The sequence below is a fragment of the Miniopterus natalensis genome, chromosome 2 (genome assembly GCF_054644295.1).
Source record: "Miniopterus natalensis isolate mMinNat1 chromosome 2, mMinNat1.hap1, whole genome shotgun sequence".
NCBI lineage: Eukaryota > Metazoa > Chordata > Mammalia > Chiroptera > Miniopteridae > Miniopterus > Miniopterus natalensis.
In genome coordinates this window covers 23,923,719-23,947,668 of record NC_142082.1, presented here as the reverse complement: position 1 = coordinate 23,947,668, position 23,950 = coordinate 23,923,719, and the positions used below count along the sequence as shown (strand labels likewise).

Genomic DNA, 23,950 nt, shown 5'->3' with positions numbered 1-23,950 from the left:
AAAGACAAATTACAACTTGGGTTAAAATTATAGCATATCCAAAGATTTTCCTGCAAAGCATTTAGAAACTATGGGGAAGAAATGAAAGAAGACAAAGGCCACAAAGATTTCTGTTCATGCTTTGCAACAGATGTTCCAGAATAGCTGGAACACAGAAACTGACAATGTAACTAACTGCATTTTATTAAAAACAATAATTAAAATTATAAATTAACTTTTCCGTTAAAGTCATAAAAATACATTACTAAGTTCTTTAGTGCATTTACTATGAAGTGTTGAAGAGACATCTTCAATTGAAGAATAATGTGAAATAAAATTTAAACTATCTTTTTATCATAAGTAAATCATAAGATTATTTATACCAATGGAAAATGCATGCAATTTTCCAGAGAAGCACCTATTGTGTTAAATGTGGTAAACAGAAAGATATCACTAATAGAAAAAGAAAAACCTGAACTAGAAAACACAAATTACAAAAACTTAAAGAAGTTAACTTATTTATGTGGACTATGCAACAATACTTTATTTACAAAATACAAATTTAATTACAAATGTGTAATATCCGTAAGTAAAGTGGCTTAAGTTCTTAAATTTTTGGTAAAACAAAGAATTTTACCAATATATTCCATAAGCAATTTCAACTGAATCATCCTTTTCATTAACATTTAAACGATCCTTTTCAATCTTTGCATGGATAAAAACAATGCAAAATTAGGTACCTGGCGATCAAGGTCAACATAGGCATCATTTCCAGCAGAGACAGGAGATTCTTTACTCATCAACTGAAATTAAGATTGGAATGATTATAACTATGAGGCAAAAAAGACATTCTACATAATATACTCACACAACACACATAACACCCAGCCACTACAGAATTATAAAAATGAACATGAAAACATATATGTAAAAGGAATATTTTCTTATACATCAAAGCTTTACGGTCTGGAACTTTGTTTTCCACTCCAAGATGATGCCTTCATTTAAAATTGCTGGTCTCAATTCTGATGCTCATTTTCTCTGCAGGCCCAGGCACAAGAATCAAATATTACTTATTCTTATCACTCAAAAGACAAGTTTTTAAGTTTAAATATTTAAAAACATAGACTTAAATAAAATAAAAACATGGACTTTTCAGTAAAAATGGCAACACTAAGTATTTCTGAAGAATAAATGTGGGCCGCCCAAGCCGGTTTGGCTCAGTGGTTAGAGCGTCGGCCCTCGGACTAAAGGGTCCTGTGGTTCCATTCTGGCCGAGGGCTTGTACCTGGGTTGCAGGCTCGATCCCTGGCCCCGGTTGGGGCCCGTGCGGGAAACAACCAATCAATGTGTCTCTCTCACATTGATGTGTTTCCCCCCCCCTTTTTACTTTCTCTGAAAAGCAATAGAAAAAATATCCTTGGGTGAGGATTAAAAAAATAAAAAATAAATAAAATAAATAAATGCGGGCGGGAAAAGCCCAAATTGAATGGATAAACAAAATGCAGTATATTCATACAACAGAATATTATACAGCCATAAAAAAGAACAAAATATTGATATATGCTACAACACAACCTTGAAAATATTATGCTAAAAGAAAAAAGCCGGGCACAAAAGGGCACATCCAATGGTTCCATTTAAATGAAATATCTAGACTAGGAAAATTCTATTTTTCAATCTATATTTTATTTTATTTTTTTATCTATATTTTATTAATCTGTATTTTATTTTTACATTTATAGTTTTGTTTTACATTTGCTGAAGTTCAGGACATGCTACCCCAAAATACGGCACGTTGGCATATAAAATATCTCAAACTGAAGAAATGTGAGAAACAGTGGATATGGGAAGAATTTTCTGACCTTCCCCTGAAGCAGGTCATGAGACCCTCATGTGAGAGGTGCCCTTTCTGTACTCAGAGGAAAGGAGCATCCTTATTTCCAAAGACAGACAGACGCTGAAAGGAATCTGAGTGAACAGGACTTGCTGTTTCCCTGTTTACTACACTTAGCTCAGGCCCTTTTGTCCTATTACATTTTTCCACGAATCTCCACTCTTCATGAAACCTAGCATCACAACATCCAGGTTTAAATATCTCTTTGGTCTTAATTTCCTTATGAAGACTTCTGTGTCATATAAAACTTGTATTAAATAAATTTGTATGTTTTTCTCTTGTTAATTTGTCTTTTGTCATAGAGGCTCCAGCAGAGAACTTGGAAGGGTAAAGGAAAAATATATTTTCCCCTCCCCTATAGTTTCAACATAAATAGAAATTACTTTGGGTCCAGTTGGAGCTGAAGACCCATTTTCTGCCAAACAAGAAACCAACAGTTAAGTATAAGGTAGACTGTTGGTTTAAGACAGAAATTGTTTATATTGGCTTGAGGAATTAGTCTACAACTCCGAGTTCATTAGGGCAAGATAAATATTTAAGATTTAAATAAAACTGAGAAATTTAAATGAGTACGATTTTCTTAAATAAAAATGAAATAAGCTATATCATAGGCATAAAGAAAACATTTTTTAAATGAGAAGAATCTCTTTTTTAGAATTCCTACTATTATTTAGACTCATGCTTGCTCCTTTACTTTCTCACAAACTGTAAGCACAAAGCTCCAACGCACCTCTTGAATGGCTGTCATGACAACATGTTGAACAGATTCTTCCATCATCATAATGGCCTGGATGTACTCTGAAAACAAGAACAATCTGGAATGTCACTGTTCAAGTTAAAGAGAGTCAAGGGAGTAAAAGTGAACCATGAATTCTTATAAGTAATTTCCAGTGTTTTGATTCTTCCTAGGCATTCCTCAGACATGGCATTCCTTTACATATGTGCCATAGGTAGAGGCTGTAAATAACAGTATTTATCTTCCCTTAATATATCACCCAATCCACCCCAACCATTCCTTATAAAGTTGAAACTACAGCTAACAGTCACAGGAATGTAGGCTCCTAGGAATGTAAAACAATGAAATGGTAGAGCCTAAAACCATGGTAGAAAAAAAACTACATAGTATTACTATTCTTAAAATCTAAAAATTTTCTCATTATTCTTTGCTACGTTAAAAAACCCTGTAGTCTGTGCTTTATTCTTATGTGACATCAAAGCACTGAATTGTGTATAATTCCAACATGAATATTTTCTACTATAGGAAAAAGAAAAATTTTAATAGACCTGAGGCCTGCTTAGGAGAAAGAATTAAGATAAATTTAAGATAGAAACTGATACCACAAGTAAATATTGGTTAACCCTGGGCTTTAAAATAATGATTCACATCTCTAATAAGCTCAAGCACCAACTTAATCAATCTTACCCTCACTACTGCTGAAAATGAAAAGGATCTCTTCACTCAGTAGTGACAAAGTTGAAAACAAAAAGTCTCGCCTTCTAAAAAAGTCCTGGAAGTAGTTTATACCATTTTCAAATCCAACAATGGATGACAAAAATGACATTAAACATTAAAAAAAAAAAATCAATAGGCAGCTGGATTCCAACAAATACGATAAATATGTTTTAATAAGAAACATTTAAAAGGGTAAAATAATTAGGAAATTTTAGCCTCAATCTGCCACACATCTAAAAACAAACAGCAAAAACTTGTCTCAGCATTCCAAGTGTCATCTGAAGGAGTCTTACTGTGAAATTGTTAAAGTGACCTTTTGGCAAGAGACTCATATCTTTGGAATGCCAAACTGTAATCCTTTGCTTGACAGGTAACTTGTTAAAAAAAAAAAATTGATAGCACTATTAAATTACGACATTCTGACATTCTGTTTCTGAATGCTAAAGGCTTTAATAAAAAACATGTTTTTAAAGAAGTATTGTCCTAAGGACACTTTATACCCAATCAAATGTGTGGTTAAACATAAATATACACATCACACTTAAATCACAGGCATTGTTCTTAGGCCAACAATAAGAACACATCATAACTTAACCCACTATTTAGTAAAAAACAAACAAACAAAACCAAGTCCTTTCATCTAAGTTCAATTTTTTGTTCTGTTAATGAGGAGCAGGCAATTACTGCTGAAATGTAAGGGAGAGCTTTTAGATACTCTGTTGAGAGGTACCAAACACAGAATTCCAAGGCTACTGGAGAAAATGGCACAGCTAGAGTGAACTGAACAACCCTAAGATAAAGCACTGTGAACATGGAAGAGCAGCAGCAGTGGCGCTGACAGTGGGGAGGGAGAACTTAATGGCAGCCTGCAGGGAGCAAAGAAGATAACAGAGTAGGGAGGTCAGGAAGCTATTAGTAAGGTGCGAGAGGGGAAGCGTTAGTTAAGAAGCGGTGTTGCCACGTCAAGGCCCTTCCCCGAGAACACCGTAAAATGCTAAATGATCAAATGATGATGAGAACTACACTAATGTACGGGTGTTGAAAACTAAAAAGATAACTTACAAATCTCAGAAGTGCAAATGCTTATGTGTGGTTTCTGGTGCAGAGCTGGGAGGCAATGCTGAAGAACCAGGTGTGCTTGCTACGTCTGGGAGCTGATCCTGGAAACTTATCTTTTAGGTCCAAATTTATAGCACAGTTTAACATAAAGAGTATTAAGTCTGAACGTGGAAGAAATAGGGGTTTTTGCCCTTACCTAGCCTCTCACAAGCCAAAACTCCTGGGTAAGTCATATAATACTTATGAGTCTTAGCTCCAATTTGAGAAGTCAGATAGCCAAGATAAATGTATGTTAAGTCAATTGTTCCTTACTTCTAACTGAAGAAATCATCTAATATAAAGCCCTGGTTTTAGGATAGTACTTTATGGATTACAAGGCAAATACCCGTCCACAATATCACTCACTCCTCATGACTACCAGGTTTGGTATGCTCACTCTGTAGACAGGGAAACAGGCTGAGTGTCTTGTTCAATGTTGGTCAGGTAGTAAATGGCAGAGCCACTTCAGTAAGCCTTACATTAATATCATAAATATACAGTGACAGGTAATACTTAACAATTCAGAAATTCATTTAACTTAATTCTTAGCTCTCAGCTGTGTTCCAGAGAGCAGAGAATGACCTCTGGATAAGTGAGATGTTAAAATCCTGTTCAAAGTTTTCATCATTTATATATAACTTCAGGGGGAAAAAATGAAATTAGGTTTCAACACTTGATCTGTGTGGGAAGCTTGATAAATATAATAGTCTTCTTTTCCACAGGACTATGGATATAGGTAACATCCTTGTCTTTTCCAGTTCTTACCCTCTAATAAATATGATTTGCCAACTCATAACAGCTACACACTTCCAAGGACCCTTATGTACTAAGGATAATCCCATGAGTTGATGAATCTCCTTACAGAATAAATACATAAGCAGCTATTATCTGAATTCAATGAACTACATTAAATAATTTTTCATCCATCTTTTAAAAATCAAAGCATCTACTTAGATATTTAAAATGTCTTTAATCTTATTATTTATACCAATGTTCTAATCTTTGACAAAAACTTGTTCGATATTTCAGTAACATACAAAAATCAAAATGGAGAAAGTTCTCTATTTTAATCCTTGAGTTAAACTAAATAAACAAGCTAAAATTTCCTGCAAGAGCACAGCATGCTAAAATTAAAATCTAAAAGGAAAGGGGCTAGAGAGAAATACATTGTTAGAAAAACTTACTGAATCAGAAACCAATAAAACTATCCATAGCTTTAAAGAAAACAATGTTCACTGTTATTAAACTTAGAACTAGAACACCAAAAAAAGTACAGACAATAAGTTAATAAAAATCTGTTTTGTATCACCAGAGGTGGGGTACAACAAAGAAGAAAAATACCTTTGGGCTTAAAAAAGAAAATCCAGCCCGGCCATTGTGGCTCAGCAGTTGAGCACAGACCTAGGATCAAAGAGATCACGGTTTGATTCCTGGTCAGGGTATATGCCCAAGTTTTGGGCTCGATCCCCAGTGGGGTGTGTGCAGGAGGCAGCCAATAAATGACTCTCTCATCACTGATGTTTCTCTCTCTCCCCCTCTCCCTTCCTCTCTCTGAGATTAATAAAGATTTTTAAAAAAAGATAATCCTTCTCCTTCAAAGGTCATGTAAACAGCAGTAAAATACTGTGCCAGCATCACGTAGACTTGTCCCTATCTACCTTTGTCCCGCTTCATTTCACCTCCCCTATCCTCCTCATTATACTCTAATTGTTGTTTAAATCCCTCAAAGGAACCTAGGCCTTTCCGACATTCAATGTCTGCTATTCTCCATATCTTTGCTTAACAACTTCCCAGAAGCAAGCCTAGGCTGTCCCCTAACACAGCACTAACCACTACTCAGCATGCCTAGTTCTGTATGGCATTATTTATTGCCCTCACCTCCACTCAAGCACAAGTTCCATGAGGGAGAGTGCCCTACCTGCTATGTCTGACATTGTGTTCCCAGCATAACACATGAGTTCAGCAAATATCTGTAAAATCAATCCTTCATACTTGCAATCTAAAATATCTAATTTTAAGTCCTAAGAGCTGAACTGATCCAGTATATAATTCTTATTTATATTAATTAATTAAGCTGGACCTTATCCAATTAAGAGTAAATCTCATCACATCTGGTGTAAAAATAAGCTACTCAAAAAATTATGTAGTCCTGCAGAAACGGAAAGAATATCATCACAATCAAATTTATTCTGACTTGTAAAAACTCTTTTAAGCTTGAAAACAACAAAAATAAAGAAAATGGCATTCTCTGAGGACAGCCTTTAAAAGATATATAGTTTGTACTGGTGATTTATAAATAAAATATACAATATATATCATTTTAGATATACTATTAAAGATATATTGTATATTTATTTATAAATACACATTTATATATATCACTATATATTTTTATATATTTTATATTATTTTTCTATTATTTTAAATGCATACACTAACTATAAATAAATTACCTTGCTTCTGCTCACAATTCACAGCACAACCTAAAATGAGTTGAAGCATCCTTCCAAGCTCTGCAGCATCAGAATGCTCTCCAATAAGGTTCACATCAGGAAGGGTGAAGTCATTAATTTGCTGCCCTAAAATCTGAATGGAGATAAAAGATTAGAATTGCATTTACATTTCTACAACCAAATAAAGTATCTGACAGAGACTACATTGTTAGCAACAGAAACTCACTGCTAAGGACAGAGCAGTCATGTCAATCTCACTCCCAAGTTCTATTTTTTACCTTCCATACACCTAAGTTATAACTATGCTGAGTCACAGCAAGTTAGGCCCTAATCTGGTAGGTGGTGTGTACACTTAGCAAAGAAACTGAGTACTCCATCCCCACCCAGAAGAACTGGATGTGTATTCTTCGAAGAAGTAGAGCCAGTGAGGTTCTGATCCAGGGGGCACCAGAAAGAATGGAGATTAAATAAAGGTTCATGTCCCCAATGGTAAGACTCCCCCTAGTCACCTTCACCTTTTTGATTCCAGAATGCTAAGAGTAAGAAACTTGTATCAGAAAGAAGAATGGAAGATTCCTTTATGGGGAAACTAAGTCCCAAGGGAAATGACTTACATGCAGACAAATGGATAGGTCTCTGACTGATAACCCTACAGTGAAAAACGAAGATCCTAAAGTCAAAGAAGCAGGATGAATGCAGCTGCAGTATTATGGGTTAGGGGAGAGCAGTGTAAGAGAAAGTTAGAGGGGTCATGCAGTACCTGTTGGCTCACGGTAAGAAGGAAGGATCTGATTCTCAATGTATTAGAAAATCATAGAAGACTTTGAGAAGAGAGTGACATAATCAAATTTATATTTTTAAAAATCATACTGGCTTTAAAGTGGAGAACAGATTGCATAGGGGCAAGAGTGAAATCAGGGTCAGGAGTTAGACCACTCTAGTAATCTAAGAAAGAACTAATAATGATGGCTTGGTGTAGGGTGGTGGCAGTAGACACTGAAAAAGCTATAATTTGGAGGTTTAACTAATAGGTCTTACTGATGATATCAAAAGAAGGAAAGGACTAGCAGGTGATTTGCAGGTTTTGGGCTCGAGCAGTAGGGTGGATGGCAGTCACATACTGAGATGATGAAGGTAGATGTTTAAGTATAGATGTAGGTATAAATGCAGGTAAGTTTGTGGGGAAAAAACCAGTAAGGAAATCACATATGTTTCTAGGCAGAGTTGTGTCCCTAGAATTTTAAAGTAAAACTAGTTCTACTACAGCCTGATTTCCCCTACCCCCCAGCAATGTCTGGACTGTTCTGATGCAGCTCAGAGGATAAACTGAGCTAATCAAGGGAGGGCGGTTTGCTGAGGAATACAATGGAAGTAGGTAAGGGAGTTGATTATAATAATGCATGGACTGTAAACTACATTTACAAGTGAGGGAAGAAAGCAGAAAATTAATAGATAGCAGAAAGTCAAGTTTAAGATAAATTAGTATTTAGCTACAAACTACCCATATTATAGTGAAAGCTATTTAACTAGTAACCATCTAAGAGATGGTTGTTTGAACCACATCCTAGAAACTATACAATGGAAGATAAACTGATTATTAATTTTGAGGAAATTTTTCCTTTACTTGAAAGTATTGTAAAATATTATACAATCAAACTATAGTAATATTTCCATGCAGAATAAGAAAAAAGTCCTTACCTCATGATTATAATCCAGGATTCCTTTTAAAATTTTCTTTAGATTACTTATCTGTTTAAAGAGAAAGAAAACAACTGGGTAAAAGGCAACTACAGATCAAAAGGCAAACACAGTTTTAAAAAAAATTTCTAAATCAACTTATCAATCAAGTGAATCATAAAGTAAAACAAAATTCAATAGCACATTTAAATTACCATCATCATCAAAAAAGAACTCCCGATGGCCTAATTTATTTAATCTAAGAAATTTAGGTAACAAATTGAGCTTCCAATAATGTTAGATTTTCAATGTTATGACCACTGGCAAAAACTGGACGGTAACTGTGTAAGATTTAACAGTAAGATTAAATTATTCAGATTTTCTGCAGCTAAAGAAAAAATGTACCATCCTTAATGAAGACCTGAGTTCAGCCTGGCTGGGCATGGCTCAGTGGCTAAGCATTGACCTGGGATCCAGGAGATCACACTTCAATTCCCGGTCAGGGTATATGCCCAGGTTGCTGGCTCCATCCCCAGTCGGGGGTGTGCAGGAGGCAGCTGATCAATGACGACTCTCACATCACTGATGTTTCTCTCTCTCTCTCTCCCTCTCTCTTGCTCTCTTTGAAATCAATAAAGATATATTTAAAAAAAAAAAAGACTTGAGTTCAGTGCTGTTTTCATAGAAAAGTAGAGTTGCATCTTACATAGAAAAGTAGAGTTGCATCTTACATAGAGGTTAAGTTCTACGGGTAAAAGCATTGGGCAAAAATTATAGTCAAAATTACCCTTAGAAATCTCTTAAACTAACCTACAACATCTGTCTCCAAATTCCTCCACTGTCAGAAAATACTGCTGTTTCTTCATTTGAGCACCAAAGTAAATATTTAAGAGCCAGAAGGTTTAAAAAAGTACTGTTAAATCTTGAAACACTAGGATAACACTTCACATTGCAAGATACTTGTGCTATAAGAAGCAACCTAGAAACAGACAGGACGAGGGACCAACATACAAATGTCTCCCAACACTCACCCACTCCAGAGAACAGGCTGACTGGCCATATGTTATCTGGATGTAATGACAGGCAGAATCACCTGCACTATTTATTATAAGCCATTATTTTTCCCCTCTATTTTTTTACCCAATTCATATGGTTGCATGTGTGTTAAGTGAAATGTGTATGTGATATGATTCTGTTCATCATCTACCTGCTGTTCCTAAGCCAATGTCAGTAGCTGAGGATGTCCTAGGACAGAAGACAGTAGAGCCTGCGGCTATCAAATAAAAAAGGCTGAATCACAGCAGTGTGTCCAATGGTTAACCACAGACATTTTTAAGAAAGAAATAAACTGAAAACTTTATTTTAAAAAATTTCATAAATAAACAAACGTTTATACTTCTAAAAAGATTTGGAGACATGGAAAATATATAATATACTTTATTTCCTTTATTTTAGTAGGTTCATTTTTTCATATTTGAACATTTAAATCAGAATGCCTTAAAAGTCAATGTGTTCATTGGCCCTGGCCGGGTAGCTTAGCTGGTTAGAGCATCATCCTGATACACCAAGGCTGTGGGTTCAATCTCCGGTCAGGGCACATATAAGAATCAGCCAATGAATGCATAAATAAGTGGAACAACAAATCAATGTTTCTTTCACTCTCTAAACATCAATCAATAAAAAAATTTTAAGTAAATGTGTTCATTTAAAATGTTTCCCAATATTTCCTCATTATTAACACTAACAACTACCACTACATATTCCATGCGCTATCCTAAGTACATTACATACATTAATTCATTTATTTCTATAAGGTGGATCCTATTACAATCCGCATTTCACAAATGAGGAAACTGAGGCAAAGAAAGGTTAAAAGACTGTCCCACAGATAGCAAATGGCAGAGATGTGATATGCACACAGGTGCTCTGGCTCTAGTCGCTGTCCTCAGTCACTATGCTTCACTAATTTACATTACACCTCGGTGAACCATATCAGATTAGCTCTAATCTTCAATTCTAGGTTATTTCACTGAAGACTGCCTAAGTTTCTAAAGCTCACTGGCCACATCTGATAAAAAAAAAAAAAAATCAACAAATACTATATACACACAAGTAAAAGATTAATTTACAGATAGAAAAATAAAAAGAAAATACCTTTAGCCTCCAATTATCTCCCACTTCGGTTTTGATTCTGTTTAGCCAATTTTCATCAAAATATGCAGGATCTCTATGAATAAGAAAAAGCTAGTATATTAAGATCATGTAGCTATCAAGCTAAAAACAAACAAACAATCAAAAACAAAGAAGACTGAAACCCATCCTATATCACAACTTAATTGCAATATAAACATGTGTTTGCCACATATCAGTCACTGAATAACTCAGTACATGAGACTGGATACAATTATAGATTTCTATAAAATCAATTTTCTCTTAGCTCATTAAAAAACATATATTTTATCATAAAAACTAAAAGATAAAAAATAATATAGTTAATATAGTTTAAAAACGAATTATAGATAAACACACTAACTTGGAATTAACATAACCTGTAGATACCACACTAATATCTAAAAATTTTAAATAGACATAATTTTAAATAGACCAAAAAAATATTATGAAGGTTAAAATAAATTTTTCAGTTACTATTTCAATGGCCTCCACCATTTAATACTTCAAATGTCACCAACAGTACTTCTAAAATGTTAATTTTTTTAAATGACATAAACAGAGAATCTATTTTCTCAAATGTAAGTATCAGACAAAGTTGGACACCATTCCTGTTTGCAAAAGGCTTAAAATCTAAGATAACACTGATGTGGACAAATAAACTGAAACAAGGACAGACCTGAATATACTTAGAGTTATTTTTCTTAGGAAAACCTCTCAACTTCTATAAATACTAGAAAGGAAAGAAAAACAGAACAAAACATTTTAGCCCAGCATGATCCTCATTTCAAAGGTTCTGAAACTGATGCTCTAAGAAATTATCTGTTCAAGACCACAGAATAGTCTACGTTCTTTCCCATTCACTTGCTGTACTGCCCAATACCTCATGTCTGACACATAGTAGGTTCTCTATAAATATTTGTGAACTGAAATGCATTTGGAAAGTGGTAGCACGTTCATTTAATAGCCTTCCAATCTACTACTTGGGCAGAATATAGCAAGATTAGTAGTCTACAGCCTTCCTATATTCAGTGTGACTTCTCCTAGTAATAAACTTTGACTCACTATGCAGGGATCTAGCCATAACTCTGTTTTAATAAGTAGTTAAAATTTCAGCAGTGTTTTCTAAGTAGCCCTTAACTGACACTCTCAGGCTAGGATAAAACAACATAAAAGTAATTTTCTCCAAAATCTCAAAAGATTGTGGTTCTGCACAGATATAGAAATAACAACGGATAATCTTACTGGGAGTGTTCTTCACAAGTGAGAAGCTAAAGATAGCTTACTATGTCCTGATTCCTGCTAAAAAAAAAAAACAAACAAAAAAACAAAAACGAAACTTACAAAACCATTTCCTTAGATTTTCCAGTATTTGGCTGTAACTTATGTACCAGCCAAATGCCTTCACAGAAAACAAAAAAATAAATTTTATTTCTACTGCTAAAATTATTTAAGCACTGTAATGTTCTTATTAAACTCACCCAAATTAAGATGGGGTCCAATACACACACTCTATTTTGATTCCATTACTTAATATGGCATTTCTATTAGCAAGCCTTAGTATTTTTATAGATATTTTGTTTCTTAGGTCTATTTTCTTTTAATTACATAATCTTTTAATTACATAAAGAGTATTTTGGTTCCCTGCCATGAGATGTTTATTGGAGAGTTAGCTATACCCAAGGGAAACGGAAGCATGTGTCTGCACAAAGATTTGTACACTGATGTTCACAGCAGCTTTATTTGTAATAGGCCAAAACTAAAATAACCCAGATGTTCATCAGTAGATGAACAGATGAAAAGGTCATGCAATAGCCATACAATGGAATATGTACAACCTATAAATACAGGCAAAAACATGAACATATCCTAAAACTATTGTGCTGTATGAAAGAAGGCACGCCCCTTCCCTCAAAAAAGAAAATATACTGTCCACTGATATAAATTTTTAGAAATGCAAATGAATCTATAGTGACAGAAAGCAAATCAGTGGTTGCCTGGACACAGGAAAGGGGTGGCAAGAAGGAGAGACTGAGGACACTTTTTTTTTTTTTTTTTTTTAAGAAAGAGAGGAAGGGGAGGAGAGAAAAAGATTGATTGTTGTTCCACTTTTTTTTTTTTTTTAAGTTTCTCTTTTTTTATTGATGGGGGAGATAGAAACATTGATTTGTTGTTCCACTTATTTATGCATTCACAGGTTACTTCTTGTATGTACCCTGACTGGGGATCGAACCCACAACCTTGGCGTATCAGGACGATGCTCTAACCAACTGAGCTAGCTAGCCATCCAGCGCATGGAGACTTTTTGAAGTGACTGCTATGTTCATTATCTTGACTCTGGTGATAAATTTCATGGGTATCTACACAGGTAAAAATTTATCAAATTCTATACCCGGTTGGCATGGCTCAGCAGCTGAGCATCAACCTACGATCCAGGAGATCGCGGTTGGATTCCAGGTCAGGGCATATGCCCGGGTTGTGGGCTGGATCCCCAGCAGGGGTCGTGCAGGAGGCAGTAGATCAATGACTCTCTCTCTCCCTCTCCTTTCCTCTCTCTGAAATCAATAAAAAATATATTTTTAAAAAGTGCATTTATTGTATGTCAATTTCATCTTAATAAAGCTTTGAAAAAAAGGGGGGTGGGCAATGCTAAAAAGAAATGAGCTATCAAGCCACAAAAACACATGGAAGAACCTTAAATGCAATATTGCCAAGAAAAAGAAACTAACAAAGAAAATGCTGAGATGTCCTAGATGAAATTACAACATGCCAAAGGGTGGAAGGAAAAGACAAAAAAGTATTAATCAGTTAACCACTGCAGTGCAGAAACAAGAATAGGCTGCTCACACCCCTTGGTGTATGCTGAGATTATTACATTAACTTCCAGGAGGCTATTTCTTTTTTTTCTTTTTTTAATATATCTTTATTGATTTCAGAGAGAGAAAAGGAGAGGGAGAGAGAGAGAGAGAAACATCAATGATGAGAGAGTCATTGATCGGCTGCCTCCTGCAGGCCCCCGACTGGGGATCCAGCCCACAACCCAGGCATGTGCCCTGACCTGGAATCGAACCCCGATTGCCACGCCCAGCCGGGCTGGAGGCTATTTCTAAGAAGGGAGACTAGCCGGGTGCTGTGGGTCGCCAGGAGCCCCCACTTCTTGTTTACCCATAGGTTTATGGACTCTGCTGAACTAGCCCTGCTTCAGCTTTCCCCTCCCCTTCGTCTATGGCTAATGTAAATTCTTTCACAACAGCTTAACTTACATCTTTCTCCCCACTACCTGATGTATAAAAATGCCTGCAAAACTCTGGGACGAGGGATATGTTGTCTTTTCTACCTAGCCATGCTGCTGGTGGTTTAGACTCCATGCCCGAAGACTGACCTTCCTTTTTGCTAGCAAAGGCCTAATAATAAACCCTTTCTTTTAAAAAGACTTTCAGCCGTGGAAGTTAAAATTTTTGTTTAGCAAAGTCCATCTGAAAAATGCTATATATACTGTATGATTCCAACTACATAACATTCTGGAAAAGGCAAAACTATGGAGACTGTAAAAAGATTAGTGATTGGCAGGGGGTGGGGGGAGAGAGGGATGAGTAGGTGGAACAAAGGGGACTTATGAGGTAGTAAAACTATTCTGTATTATACTATAATGGGGGATACATGTCATTATACATTTGTCAAAATCCATAAAATATACAACACAGAATGAACTCTAAATTTGGAACTTCGGGTGAAAATAATGTGTCATGTGGGTTGATCAAATTGTAACAAATATATCACTCTGGTGGGGATGCTGACAGTGGGGGACACTCTGTGTGTGATGGGGGAGGGAATATGTGGAAACCTGTCATACTTTTCCCGCAATTTTTAAAAACTTGTTTATTGTAGTACAATATGCATAACAAAATTTATCATTTAAACCAATTTTAAGTTCAACAACATTAAGTACATTCACACCGTTGTGTAATCATCATCATGTATCCACCTCTGGAACCTTTTCATCCAAACTCTTTTCCACTCAATTTTGCTGTGAAACTAAAACTGCTCCAAAAAAACAAAATCTATCAATTTAAAAAGAGAAAAGCAGGGGGACATGATCCTACATGAACAAAAAGAGAGAGGGAAGACAACAACAAAATTTGGGAAGTTGGGCAGTAGATGACCAGAAAATGACTTAAAAAACTAGAGAAAAAAATAAGTTATACTAACAATAAGCTTACTCAGATCCATTCGTATTTGATAAAATTTCTACTAAAACTACAAAAATATATACTTTTTTACTTATCAACTTAGTGAAATGAAAAGATATGCTATTTCCAATAAAACTCTCTCCTTGGCACACATACTCTACTGGCTTTCCTCATACCTCTCTGGTCCCTCTGCGAATTAATGTTTTAACGAACAATTAAATGTCAAAGTTCTTCAAGGCTCAGGCTATGCATTTTTCTTCTTACCCTATACTCCTCCTTAAGTAATTAAATCCACACTTACGACTTCAAAGAAAAAAATACCCAAATTGATTATCTCCAATTTAGGACTCTTCTTCTGAACTCTAGACTTGTATGGTCAACTACTACCTTGGCATTTTCTCTTAATGTCTCAATACCATTCAAATTCAATGTTCCCCAAACTAAACTCATGACACTCCTCCATAGCAGATCCTCTTTCAGTGTCCCCACATCAGTAGCATTTGTTTAAGTTAGAAACTTAAAAGTCAATTTGATACCTACCTTTTACTAACTAACCCGTATCAATCATTACAATTTGATTTTCTATACCATTTTGAGCCCATCTACTTATCTCCATCTCCTTCACCACCTCCTAGTCCAAAGTACCATAATTTCCCTTCTGAGTTACTACAAATTTCTTTCCAATCAATCATCCCTCATCATTACGGTCTTTTCCAATTCATTTTATTCATGCAGCCAGAATATTTTCAAAATGTAAATCTGATCATGTTACCCCCTGCCATCCCTCAATTGTTTCTCATAGCCCTTGGAATACAAACACAAAGCCTTACATGGTCTGGGCTCCACCTACCTTTCGATCTTTATTTTATCCCAGGCTCCCCATCTCTGCTTTAGCCACTCTAACTTTCAAAGCACTACATACTTCTTTGCAGAACGTGTTATAGTAGCAACTTTGTTTTCATGTTTATTTAAAATCTGTTATTTCCCCAGGTTATAAACTCTCTGAAGGCAATTTCCCTATGGGTTGTGGCTTATCCTTTTATCACCAGTGCTTGACACAAAGTAGCCATTCAATAAATATCAAACTGGCAAAAGAGGAATTGAACTTCTGGTGAAGTTGAATATATTACACACTTATTTAAAATAGATGATATGCAACAACATGAACTGCATAGATGCTATAATGAGTGAAAGGAGTCAGACACAAAAGACTATACACTGTATGATTCAATTTATAAGATACTCGAGAACAGGAAAAATTAATGCCATAGAGGTCAGAATCATCTTTGGGGCAAGAGGTATTGATTAGGGAGGGGCATGAAGTGAAACCTGGGGCTAGAAATGTTATATATTTCAATCTGGGTGGTGGTTATATAGATGTGTATATACATACTTTTAAAGTATGCTTTTCTTAACACAAATTCATCACTTTTTAAGTATGCTTTTCTTTATGTGTTAAATCTCAACAAAAGGAAAAAAGGAAAGAAATTTGGGGGGAAAAGTTAAAATCTAAGTATCGATGAAAAATATGCCCACAAGACTAGTAAACTAAAATAACCGTTTTGTAGAACACCGAACATAATGGTTTCTTATGATCTTCATTTGGGAACTCAACACAGTCTTTCTTTTGGTTTCGGCAAATGAGAGAAATCCTATCCAAATAAATTTAAGCAAAAAATTAATCTACTGACACATGCCTGGAAAGCTCACTTAGCTCTGTGTCCACATGCCCACAAATAATTTTTATTAAGAACTTCAGTGAAACTCCCTAGGCCATTCAAAGGCTAAAAGTTATTAGGATACCACTCAGAGGTGACCATGAACATCACAAGATCACTCTGGTCAGGTTTCAAATGAGCCTTCTTGAGGTGCATCAAAGTCTGTATACCTGGAAAGACTGCCATGTAAGTTCCAGAAGAAAGCAACAATAAGCTATAGTTTTCAAACATGAGTTCCCAATGCTAAAGGAAAACAGATTCTCTGAAATGCAGGCATTCGAGCTGCTTCACAGATGGGCAACTGTATAAGACTCACTGTAAAGTGAGCAACAATAAGAATTCATTTAATGATGACACTGGTTCTCAATAGAACTTGGGGAAATCCTAGCTAGTCATATGCAAACCTTTTAATACCATCAGGCTGAGAAGTACTCCAAATTGCATCAAACCTAAGGAATTCTTAAATTCACAGGTAATTCTTTATTTGAAAAATTCCCATGTCCAAAGTTGAAGATAGCCATACAACTATTATGCTTTCAAAGTACTTAGAAGGAAACAATCAGGTATGTTTTATATATCCCAAATAAATACTTCATTCCCTTAGTCATTCAGTAAACACGGGCACCCATGATGCAGACTGAACCATGTGAAATTGCTGATATTTGACCATTTTTGACCTACAAAAAAAGGTCATTTTCATATGGTTCAACCAAACACCAGGCATTGCCCTAGGTGCTAGGACACAACAGTAATCAAGACAAATACCCTGCCTCTATGTGGAGCTTACAGTGTGTGTGTTGGGGGGGGAGGGGCAGAGAAGAGGGAGTAGCAAATAACAAATAAACAAGCAAATATATGAAATATCAGGTAGTGCTAACATACTTTGCCGAAGAATACAAAGGGTTAAATGGGATACAGAGCACAGGGGGATGTTGTTGCTTATTTTATATGGGTGGTCAGGGAAGACCTCACTCCTACATTTCAGCCTTATTACTAAGAGTGAGCCTCCTAGATTCCTCTACAATGGTAAAATCTGGTTACTAACATGACAATTTCTGCCAAGCTTACACTGAAAACACAAGAACAAATAATTCTGTTAAAGCCACTAGAGTACCATAACTATTACAACCCTAATTAAACTTGCAGCCAATCTCTACCTACACAAGTACATACCATCAAAATTATCACTGTTGCTTACAGTTCTTACATTACGTGCAACACACATCTCATGTAAGCACTTTATTTTTTGTCCATGTTTTTAATCTAATCAAATATCCATGTATAAGAACATATAAAAAGATAAAGCAATTTACTCTTACATTTTTTGAAGAACCTGGGCCATCACAACCCCACTCGTTAAATCTTCCACGGTCTGGCATGGTGCATCCACATTAAATGTCTGGATCTGAAGGGATAAAAAGATTCCATGGTTAACTATATAGATTTCTTAGGCTTCTTTTTTGTGACTACCACATGTTGGGGAGTTTTAATAAATTTGAAAGGCACGAGAATTGGAAATATTTTCCTTTATGAGAAATTTCCTGCAGGTTACTACTGTAATTTTTTCCCTTTGGCAAAAGAGTATCCTTTGTGGAGGATACTGGGTGTCTTCCCAGCATCCATTCTACTCATAGATGATCAATCTAAGATAGTCCTGGTACCCTCATCCCCTCTACCAATGACTGACTCAGGGATGCATAGGGCAAAGACAATTTTGACCAAAGAGAATGCAAGGGAATGCTTACTTGAACTTTTGGGAAAGAAGAGCCGATTTCCTCTAGATGTGAATATATATGTTGCCTCCATCACCACTAGCAGTAACTTTACAGCTATTGAGGGAATCTGTCTTAGGATGAGGCCAATGAAGTGGAATGCAGAGAAGAGGTGTAGGAAAACTAAGGCCTGGAGACCAAAACTGAACCACTAAATTAAAAAACCTTGAAGCCTCCCTTGTTTAAGCATGGCCAAAAATATTTATACAAATGTAAAAGTCATTCTATGGTTAGGCTAGATATTTAATTCACTTTGATTTTAATGTATTCTGAATTAGAACTAACTTTGTATTGGTCAACAAGATGTGGCCAAAAAATAGTAGAAATTATTTCCATGAGTAAGATAATATAGCAGAGCCAGCAATGATTACACCCAGCAGTGCAGCCAAGATTTAGAAGGAAATAAATCACCGAGGACAGACAGATACAGGCCATGCTCTCACACAGTTTATAGGTCAGTAAAATGAAAGAATATTATAGGAAATGTAAACACCAAGCACAAAGATTAGAAGTGCGAGTAGGATCCAATCCAGGAATGAAAAGCAGCTTGGTGTGGATGGGGGGAGTGGAAATTGGAGGAAGAGATGGAACATGGAAAAGAGTAAAATGGTGTAAGGGTTAAAAAGGAAGCATTATTGTGCAAAACCTCATAAGTCACTTTATGATTTTATCCTAAGAGCAATGGGGAGTAAGCAAGAGTGTGAGGCCAGGAGATCTGCATTGTACAGGGGTGGGCAAAAGTAGGTTTACAGTTGTGAGTACACAAAACACAGAATTTATTCTTGTATTATTATTTATTATTGTATTTTCCATGTGAACAACTGTAAACCTACTTTTGCCCACCTCTGTATAAAGACCATATGATTCTATTGAGAATCACTATCATCATTAAATGAATTCTTGCTTTTGTTCACCTTGCAATGACCTTGGAAATATTGGGACTAACACTCAGGTGACCATCTGCCCTCACACACATTTTTATTGATTGGATTATATATCTCCAAAATACTTCAGGATAGCAGCACAATAAAATTTAAAGATAACTGCACCCAATTGCATTAAGGCATAACGTTCTACCTGAAGGGTCATAACCTCTCTTTTAATTCCAAGAAGCCATTTTAACACCACCCAACCTCCACATCACCCTCCCCCATAAAAGCATGAGAAAAGTATAAAGCATGAGATCACCTGGAATTAGTGTTTCTAGAGCAAAAGTTCTCAACCAGGAGCAACTTCACTCTCAGTGAGGCATTTTTGTTTCTAACAACTAGCTGGGTGCTATTGGTAACTAGTAGGTAGAAGCCAGGGATGCTACTACTAAACATGCAATACTGCACAAACAGAGCCTACAACAAAGAATTATCCAGCCCAAAATATCAGTAATGCTAAGGTTAACAAAATCTGCTGCAGAACAGTCATTTTCAAAAATGCAGACTATGAGGCTCCAGCCCAGATCTACTGAATTACAAACTCTGGACCTGGGGCCTAGCATTCAGTGTTTTAATGAACCCTCCAATGAAGGTGATCAATACTAAAGCATAAGAGCCACTTCTTAGTTCTAAATTGGATGCAACTGAAACACAGAGGTGAAATTACTTGTCCAAAGTCATCCACAGTTAGTATAAAACAAAAATCAGAATTTGAACCCAGGCGGTCTAATTTCAGAACCTATACTCTTAATTACCATGTTATACCAACGCCCAATTAAAAAAAAATAGAGCTTTAAAAAAATATTTGCTTTAACTTTTGTACATCTGATTTCACTTGTCCATTAGAAGACAAAAATTGTTTGAGGATGGACTTAGGCAGAACACAGAGAATGAAATGGGGAAGATACCATCATAAAAATTACACCCTCCCTAATTTTATACACTAGTGTTCATTTTATAGGCTGCTAAATAAGTATGAAAATTATAGGGATATGATAATGTTACTGGGTTTCCCAGGAGAAATGTACTGAGCCTGTGGGATGATTCTTTTTCCACTTAGCTTCTTGTCATTAACTGGTCGATTCCAGGTTCTTTCTGGTGTTTCAGTCTCTATAACCTAGGAAAAAGCAATCCTTTCATGTACAGCTCAAGAAATTAGGCTTGACAGGTGTTAACAGGCAGGGCACATTTTTCTAACAGGTAAGAATCCATTTTTGACTCAGGGTGGGGAGAGGAGGTAGAGATTTTCAAGCACATCTTGCTAAACTTGCTTGAAGCATAAACTTTGATTTGGAATTTAAACCCAAGATGTTTTCCATTGGTAAGGTCATACTTTGTCTTTTCATAAGCATTCCTCTTTCAACAAAAATTTGGAACATTTGGTTCTCGGGCTAATAAGCTCTTTGATACAACAGCAATTTAACCAGCATTTGGGGCAACGAGATATTTCACAGAGTTGAATTCTGCATAGGTGACTAACAGTCATCCCTTTAAGTGCTGAGCTTTTATTATTTTTACCATTTCTAGTGGAAGAACTTCTAAATCGTACTACATACCTCTTACCTCAAACTAAATGCCATACTGTAAACTTTTATTTGAGATTCGGGATCATAATTATGATCTTCGTTAACTGAACATGGGGACTCTTGAAGTATCTAAGCTCAAAGACTGAATCACCCAGACTGAACTTTTGAATTCTTGAATCTCCTATGTTACTGACAGCTGTCTATATTTTGCTGAGTGCTGCAGTTACCTTCTAACCTGCTGTGTGCAAAGAAACCACACAACCAAGCTGGCAGTAAGTTTATGTCAAATAAAGTAAGTTATTCTAAATGGGAGTCTTTTCTTTGGAATGTACTGTATAAATTTTCTCCTCCCATTTAATTTTAGAATTGTGTTCAGCATTAATCTGGCCTCCAGACATGAGGGGAGCTATGAGGCTGAAGGTACATTTTCAGGTACCTCAAACATTTTCCACATAAATATTTATTGTTTTTTATAATGACAACTAAAAGAGAACAAACCTAGCATTTAAACTCAACTTCCTTTGGAAACATTTCAATGTACAATGTTTTAAAATGTTTCCAAATCTTAGAATGGTGCATCTCTGTGTGAACTCTGCTCTCCAGTTTTGTCCGATAATCTCTAATCTTCTCTTCCGAAATTTTGCTTGATGAGCCTTCCAGTGGCATTTCAAAAAGCCTTTTCTACAATGCCATATTCCTTGACCTCTCTACAGCTGATTACCTGTTTTGACATTTTACCAGGTTCCCAGTAGATGCTCTCATATTGTGTGCTTCTGTCGGTATCCCTTTAAACTTCCCTCTATGATTCTTCCTCTATTACACTAGCATTTCTCACTCAAATAACTGCACTACCACCTTTTTGCAGATGGCTCTGAAATACACCTCTTTGTTTCCATGACATGTCTTTCTAGACTTTAAACAATGCAGCCCTACTTCCAATTCATTTAGCTTCCTCATCTTTGCCCTCATGCTTTTTTCTAGCATGGAGGAAGGCTCTACTTTGTACACACTCAAAAAAAGCACATCTTAAGATCTTTAATCTTCTGTTTACAACCTCTGCCAAACCCATTCCTTCCACAGTATCAAAGAATGTGGTAATTCTTTCTTTTATCTCTCCTCTGCCTAGTCAAAGCTTGGCCACATTGTGCAGCTTATCACTTTTTCTCTCCTCTAAAACACGGCAGTGAAACCCATCTCCCCACCTGAAGCTGGAATCCATTCCGGTTGCAAGCTGTATGTTAATATTATTGCAAACAATCTGAAATCCCAAGAATGGACTAATATAAAAGTTAATGAATATTATCAAGCTCTGCCATTGTGTGTATTGCTTCAAAAGACATCATTCGATTCACGGCATAAGCCAAATTATGAAAATCTCAGACGATTTTCATTACGTTTGTTAACAACCAACCTAAGGTAATAATGTGTCTCTAACCTTTCCCCCGAAGTGCCCCACAGAGGAGAGTGACGTCGATACACTCCAGGGATCTGAACTCTGAACTCCAAACCCAGGGCACCGCTAAATCAATTTCTTTGACATCTGTGTTTCACATTGAACATTAATCCAAACGAGGTAGTCACCTTCGTAAATATACTGGTGTTTTATTCTAGAAACGGGATTTAACATTTTTAGCAATGAATCCAATGAATGCTCCAAAAGAAGCACCAGGCTTCTCCCGCGGCTCCGACGACCTCTACGCACGCGCGCCCTCGCCAGCCACTGACACGGCGGTTTGAGAAACACAGGCGCGGGGTTTAGGTCCAGCTCCTGAAGAGGCTGCTAAGGGCAGGAGCGCTGGCATCAGGATCGAACACGTATTTACATTAAAACGTGAGCATTTTCAATAAGCGTTTAGGAAATTAACACGAGAATCCCACAACGCTGCCCCTGAAAAACGTCCTTTCACTGCTGACTCAAACGCCGTCCAGATGTGCTTTTTATCTTCGCCACCCGTAATAAGTACCTCCACGCCGCTTCCTTCCTAATCGCTGAAGTGCATCTCGCATTTTTAAAGAGTGTTTCTGCGTACCTTTTCGTATTTTTCCTACCCTCCCTTAAAAGTACTTCTCCTTTCCCGGGGGCCGCCTCAGCCCTCGAGGGGCTGCGCTCCATCTTCCGTGAACGTCACAACAAAGGCGAGGCGCGTCGCGACCGGGGTCCCGAGGGCCTCTACCGGCTGCCCCAGGGGCAGGGAGAAGCGACGCGTCGGTGTCCCAGGCAGCGCGAGAGTGAAGCGCCAGCGCCTCAGCAGCTGCAAACCCTAATTACAGTGCCGCCTGCACCCCATCATTAGCCTCCGCCCGGCCAGCACCTCAAGCCCGGCAAGTCTCCTTCGGACCCTGGGCCGAACCTCCCGCGCCCAGCAGCGCCCCGCCGACCCCCGCCCGGCCGCGGGGGAAGACGCGGCCCGCACCGGCGTTGCCCGGCTCCGCCCGCCCCAGGCCCCGGATGTGACGGCACCGATGCCCTGGGCACTCGCCCCCCGCGACGAGCATGGGGGGGATCCCGGAAAGGCGGCCTGGGGAAGGGGGTCTTCCCCGTACCCGCTGGTCACCACATACCCAAGTGAGAAGGCTCTCGCACAGCTCCACCCGCTCCGCCGACTCCACGCTGAACATCTTCCCCTGCTGGGGCTTGGCAGCGCCTCCCCACCTCGCCAGAAAGCGCTGCCGCTCGCACTGGGGCCGCGTCGGAGTCCCGGCAGCAGGTCTGTCCTCTTGCCCACCTTGTCCTCCGGCGCGGGCCGCCGACTCTGGTTCGGCGCTGGCAGCGGCTCCCGCACCGTCACCCCGGGTGCCCCTCCTTTCCTTTCACTGAGGACGCGCGTCCGCTGCGCGCGCCCCCAGCCACGCCCGCAGCCCGCGTCCCCGCCCCTAGCCTTCGCCGGAGCCGCGGCCCACAGGCCACCGCGCGCAGTCGCGCTCCGGCGAGCCCGCCTCCCCGCCGCCGCCGCCGCCGCCGCGCGCGCCCCCACGCCGGCCCCTGCGTGTCTCGGCGCGCGCGCGCCGGGCCCTGGCGGCGACGGCGGGTCCTCCGCGCGCGTCCTCACGGAAGCGCGGCAATGCGCGTGCGCCTGTGCCCGCAGTTC

General features: G+C 37.9%; 1 protein-coding gene across 1 annotated transcript in view; it reads right to left on the bottom strand.

Annotated features, from left to right (window-relative positions):
* The window catches only part of HOOK3 (hook microtubule tethering protein 3), an 81,696-nt gene extending 58,119 nt beyond the window's left edge, over positions 1-23,577 (bottom strand). The window contains exons 1-7 of the mRNA XM_087814196.1: positions 23,424-23,577; positions 17,954-18,039; positions 10,712-10,784; positions 8,579-8,629; positions 6,881-7,013; positions 2,607-2,674; positions 720-782 (exon numbers count right to left, since the gene is read on the bottom strand). Coding sequence (XP_087670322.1) covers positions 720-782; positions 2,607-2,674; positions 6,881-7,013; positions 8,579-8,629; positions 10,712-10,784; positions 17,954-18,039; positions 23,424-23,480 — 531 coding nt within the window. The 5' untranslated portion in view covers positions 23,481-23,577. The remainder of the gene's footprint in view (positions 1-719; positions 783-2,606; positions 2,675-6,880; positions 7,014-8,578; positions 8,630-10,711; positions 10,785-17,953; positions 18,040-23,423) is intronic.
* Positions 23,578-23,950: the final 373 nt, after the last annotated feature.